This window comes from Nanorana parkeri, unplaced genomic scaffold, assembly GCF_000935625.1.
Source record: "Nanorana parkeri isolate BGI_ZX_2015 unplaced genomic scaffold, ASM93562v1 scaffold539, whole genome shotgun sequence".
Taxonomy (NCBI): Eukaryota; Metazoa; Chordata; class Amphibia; order Anura; family Dicroglossidae; genus Nanorana; species Nanorana parkeri.
In genome coordinates, this window is record NW_017306807.1 from 96,520 (window position 1) to 102,580 (window position 6,061).

At 39.0% G+C, this 6,061-nt stretch overlaps 1 protein-coding gene across 1 annotated transcript in view; it reads right to left on the reverse strand.

Moving 5' to 3' along the window:
* The window catches only part of TRIM37 (tripartite motif containing 37), a 97,977-nt gene that overhangs the window by 10,291 nt on the left and 81,625 nt on the right, over positions 1 to 6,061 (reverse strand). Inside the window, exons 21-23 of the mRNA XM_018561727.1 lie at positions 4,360 to 4,531; positions 4,069 to 4,190; positions 241 to 390 (exon numbers count right to left, since the gene is read on the reverse strand). Coding sequence (XP_018417229.1) covers positions 241 to 390; positions 4,069 to 4,190; positions 4,360 to 4,531 — 444 coding nt within the window. The remainder of the gene's footprint in view (positions 1 to 240; positions 391 to 4,068; positions 4,191 to 4,359; positions 4,532 to 6,061) is intronic.

Here is a 6,061-nt window from a genome sequence, read left to right on the forward strand (position 1 = left end):
GTAGAAAATGTTCAAAACCTTTAAAAAAAAAAAAAAAAAAAAAAGGCTGCAACCTAGGTACGCTAGACTTTTAATGGCGTGTGGAATAGTGCCTGCTAGTGCTGCCTTGCTATTTCAGCAATCTGAACAACAAAAATGGGGACATTGAAAATGAATCAGCAGTTTTAAATTTGGAACCTACGTTCATTTCATTATAAAATCTATAAACAATTTCACAAAACAGGGTATGCAGTCTCTCACCTTCACCTGAAGGTTGTGTTGTGAACGTTTCATTGAAGCCAGCACAGTTGAGGCTTTCCTCTTGTTCCTCATTTTCTGTATCGCACTCAATGTCACTGTCACTGCTCATACCTGGCAAAATGTGAAGAACATGCTTGGAACACACTGCAGCTGTCAAGATTAAAAAAATAAAAATAAAATAATCAGAACAAAAAAATCTTGTAAGCCAATCACGAGAGCATACACATATTGAAATAAATACATTCAATTTTTTGTTAAATCAGCAACATGTGTTTGGTGATGCATTATGAACAGCTCATTAGAGGCTGAAGCACTGAAAATGTTAATCCAGTAATTCTGCAAATGAGACTAAATAGTACAGTAGAACACAGCACACTGCAGTGACTCAGCGTGAAAAACGTCTTATACCATGTCACTGAAAGACCTTCTCTAAATGCCAACGCCTACACACTTTTCACATGCTGCAGATAAGGATGGATGCTGGCACCTTAATATAAGTTCTCTACTACAAGCCATCAGTCATTGAAATTTAAATGAGTGCAGGGGTGGAAGAGTGCAGAGATTTAGCAAGAAATAAATAAAAAAACACACTTTTGTATTACAGATCACTTACAAAAATCAAGACATGTGTAGCTAACATAAAACAATAGATGTTGTTAGAATTGTCTACTGGGTAAGCTATGTAATGTAGATCATACAAATTTTTCCCTAGTATTTCAGGCTTCTAAAAAAATAAGTCATCTGTATGCAAGAAAGAACACATTTCATTACAAATATTAATTTTGATTAATGCTTGGAACATGATTTGATGTTTTCCACCTGCAGCTTGCAAATTGACATACAATGCATGTGGTCACAATGTGGAGATGGCTTGAAGTGTTTTTATGGCACAGCTCTTTGGCCAAGTGGTATAAATGGAATGCCCCACCCTTACCCACTCACCTGACTAGTATACAAAGCCAGCTATTGCTGGTAACAATAGCTATATTCTAGACCACAACTTTATTATACATAATAGTGCCCGCATTAAACTACAAACATGGAAATTGGCCACTAGATACTTAGAATTTTTGTGCTAATGTTGGAGAATATGTATATTTTATATTACAGACAAAACCAGAAAACACATTTTTTTGCTACAATAATAATAATAATGGCAGAATTTCTATAAGGTTCTGGAGACATTCAGTAACCTTTCACCTATGGGTGGATGTATCACAGGCGACTTCTGCATGCACCAGACATCCCCTGGACAATAAGCATGCTGCTGCAAGCAGAACAAGGACTGCCCGCAGGTGCCAGCAGTTCCATGCTTAGGAGAGCTTCTAGTAAGCAGTTGTGTCTGTGGCAGGTCCTATTCCCGGGCGTATGTAGGCCCTCTCAGAGCCAAACAACCAGCTTGGCCGAGGAGGACCACCATGTGAATATAAGGTGCTTTGTCTCTGCCTGTAAATCAAGGAAACAGCATTACAAGAAAAACAGCTAGTACATGCATATAAGCATGACCTACAAATCTGCTGAATGAACAGGTGGGTATAAAGACAAATCAGCTCAAGTTCCGAGGTATCCGCCTCAAACTGCCTTGTGTGGGTTAGGGTTGAATGGCAGGATGCAGATAGGTATTGTCACAGTCCAATCATCCCTGTTTAGGGAAGGCTGCTCTAATGCAACCCAAAAAAAAAAAAGAACCCCCTACAAACCTTCATGTGCACATTGATATCCTCAAAGAAAGCCCGTTGCCTTTAAGTGTAGGTAAATTGCTGAGTAGGTTACCCTCATGAGCTATGACTAAAGCTCAGTGTTTGGGCTGCGACAAGTAAGCGGTTACATTTGCTGTTTTATGCCAAATTAAAATAAAGCAATATTTGGAGACATTTGTACCAGTGTTTAAAATGCACTCTTTGTGTGTTATACTACAGTGCTTTGCTTATGTTTTGGTGTAGAATCTTGTTTTCTCAGTCTAGTATTTATGCTGAATTTAAAGCTGGACCCAGTTGCTCTTTTAATGATCGTCCATTCTGGATAGCCACAAACTCATTAATCTTGGACCAAGGTTGGTTGTCTATCAGCCAGGCAGTGTGCTACAAAAAAAAATGATGCTTGTGTAACAGTATGTGCTGGGAATCAATCCATATTCATCAGTATGAGTTAGTCCACTGCACACTTTATGACCAAGGTTTCTATGTACTTTGATGCATATCACACTGTCCAAAAAGGACAACAAAAAGAAAAAAAACCCAACTTGTCTTGCACATCCTTTTTGTTCTCTGCAGATTTGAATCCCTTGTATTTGGATCTTCACCCAGGTTTTAAACCCATATCTGACCCACTGAATCTGCTGTTCATGGCCCTCCTTTCCACTAACCATGTAAATGCTGGCTATGGTGAAACCATAGGCCAGCTGTGCTTTTGTTCAGTCAATAATCCTTGAACTTTAAGTAGCTGCATTTCAGGCATAGGTCCAGCAAAAAAGCATACTTTGTGTGGGTGACTTATAATTCTGTTATTGCAGATGTTATTTTTTTTTTCTCCATTAGTGTTTATTGAGATCACAAGGAATAAAGCGGTAACATGTACAGAAAAGCAAATTGCACTACAAAATGTACGTTATAGATCGGTAAAGAGAAGTGTAATCTTGCAGCTCCATATAGCACACATTGCACTGCAGATGTTATTTTATTCCAACCATTCAATTCTGTTCTAACTACCTCTGTAGGAGGTATCCACGTATACTATCCTCTTCTATGTTCCAGGCCCAATACTCTTACAAAATACTTTTTCTGAAAATAATGCACAGTGCTGACTACTACGGTAGTAGCCCAGTATGGGTATTACCTATGTTGTGATGCTGTATGTCACTGAAACGATGCTGATGGTAATTGGCCAATATCTTTGAGCTAATGCAATAATGTTTAACCACCTCCGGGCCGGCCGTAGTAAAAAAAACGGCCGGCCCGAGCTCTCTAGATCTGAGCGGGCGTCCCCCCCCCCCGCGCGTGCCGGATCAGAGAGAGCTCGGTACACAGCTCCCTCCGGTCCCCTCTCCGCTGCAAGAATGCGGAAGTGTTGTATAATACATCACTTCCGCATTCTCGTGTCACTCTCCAGCTTCAGAAGCTGAAAAGAAAAGGTCCGTCTTTCTCACCTGTTCCTTTAATAAAAACTACAGAATGCCACATTACAAAATGTCAGTGGCAAAAAGTTTCTCCCTACCATCAAATTAGATGCAACTCAGCTAAAAGGTGAATGGAGTGAATTTTCAAACTCAAGTACAGCTGGAGTGCTTTTTGGATAGAATTGGTAGACTTGTTTTGCTAGGAATTACTCCTAAAACAAGTTTTTTTTTTAAAAAAGCTTATCATAACTGCTGTACTGCAATGTAAGACCAGATTTGACTTCTGAGGCCGCTGCCCAGTGCACAAAAATAACAATTACTGATGGAAAATATGAAAACAGATACAGCCACAAAAAGGAGGAACAATGGATCTCAGATATTTGCTTACAGAAATGTAGTCTTCTTAATTACATCTTTGAGCAGCCTCAGTGCTGAAGGATATATTAGTTGATTTCAGCTACCAAATTCTTTGCAGGTGCATTCTGTCACTTGAAACTTGCATGTGCCTTTTGTTTTAATTGAGAAGTGACAATGTAATATGAGATACCCCTATCGTAAAAGAGTAGCTATTTCTGCTCATTTGCTTTCCTATGAAAATTATAAATGTCTACCATACCTCGAGTGATTACATCATGGTTTTGAATTCAGTCAGTAAATTTTAGTATGTTTACACTTTATGGATTTCATAAATTTCTACTTGCATGCATTTTTACCTTCATCTGGATAAGAGGAAGCACCATCCGATAACACAGGGTTAAGGTCGCCAGTTTCTTGGTCACTATCCAAGCTGCCCGTTTGTGAATTGTCTTTTCCACTCCATCCTTTAGAGTTTGGCCTTTAAGTTCAGAAGATTTAGTTTATGAAATCACAAAAATAATAGCAATTGCACAAGTAATTGTGTCAATGGATCAAGAAGTACTCTATGCAATAAAAAAAAGTGCGAGAGAAAAATAAAAAGGCTTAAATTCTACAGATGACTAAACATAAAGAAAGAAACCGCTCACCCCAATGTGACTATTTTCCTGGTCTTTTCCAGGCACATGGCTTGTATTTCAGCGCTGAGTAGGTCTGCCTGCCTGTCCTCTGCTTTAGAACTAGAAGGCGCCTCAGGGCTCCCATTAGTTAGAGACCTTGGCGATCCATGCCTGCTGCCATTCTTGTTTCCACTGTTACAACCTGAACACAAAAAATAGTTTCACAACATAAGCACTATACCTACAAAAGTTTTCATTACAAAAAACACAGAAAAGTAAAAGTAGAAATGTATTTAAAATAAATAAGTAGAATTATATCTATATACATACACACACTAATCAGCCATCATAATGTTCTGACCATCTGCCTAATAATGAGTAGGTCCCCCGTTTGCTGACAAAACAGCCCTGACCCATTGAGACATGGGATTCACTACACCTCTGAAGGTATGCTGTGGTATCTGGTACCAAGCTGTCAGTAGTAGATCAATTAAGTCTTGTAAATTGTGAGGTGGGGCCTCCATGGATTTGACTTGTTGTTCCAGCCCATCCCAGAGATGCTCGATTGGATTGAGACCTGGAGAATTTTAAAGGCCAAGTCAACACCTCAAACTTGTTGTGTTTCCTAAAGCATTCTTGAACCATTTTTGCAGTGTGGCAGGGTTCATTATCTTGCTGAAAGAGGCCACTGCCATCAGGGAATACAGTTTCTATGAAGTGGTGTACTTGGTCAGCAACAATGTTTAGGTAGGTGGCACATGTCAAAGTAACATCCATATGAATGGCAGGACCCAAGGTTTCCCCAGCAGAAGATTGCCTAAAGCATTACACTGCCTCTGCAGGTTTGCCTTCTTTCCATAGTTCATCCTAGTGTCTTCTTTTCCTCAGATAAGCAACACGCATGTAGCCAGCCACATAATGTAAAAGAAAAGACCAGGTGCTTGCTAGAGAGGGAGGTGGTAATCTGCATAAACATGAACTTGTAATTAGAATCTGTGGCAATGAGCTCTGTCGCTGCAGGCACTTTGGAGGAATACCTCCTCAAAGTCCTTGTTGCTCAGTAGCTCAGCCAACTCTGCTCAGCCACATACAGCATTCTAATCTGTGCCCAAAAGATTAAAGTGTATTTCCACTTTTGCAGACAAGGTTGAGAAATCCCCTCTATACATTTGTTGTTCTTCACACAGCATAATTAAAAATATATATAATTTTGCATCTAGCCCTTGGATATTCTCTGTACAATTTCCAAATGAAATTGTACTTTCTATGGGCTGTCCCCATAGAAAGACTATGGACACAGAGTTTCCTCTCATTAACATACAATGTTTCTAGAGCTTTAACCCTTTCGCTGCCAAGCCCTCCGGAACATTTTTCAAATCAGCTGGCCAAGCCATTTTTGAATTTTCTGCAATTTTTTCCTATTGATTTGATTTTCAACTGCTGCGTTGCTAGCGTTTGTAAAAGACCCCCCAAACCATATATTTTCTGAAAGCGCAGGCTCGGTAGAATAAAAAGATGGTGATACTAAATTTGCGATAATTGCGAAAATGTTTCTCAAATTAATATTAAACCGATAAAAATACACAATTCAATTGTTAAAACACACCAAAATCAGTATCCGTGCACAAAATAATTTTCTGACTAAATCTAAAAAGATAAAACTGTATTGAGTTAATAAATAACAAATATGAGCAAATTTGTAATTGCGCCTTTTTGTGAAAAGGTAAAAAAA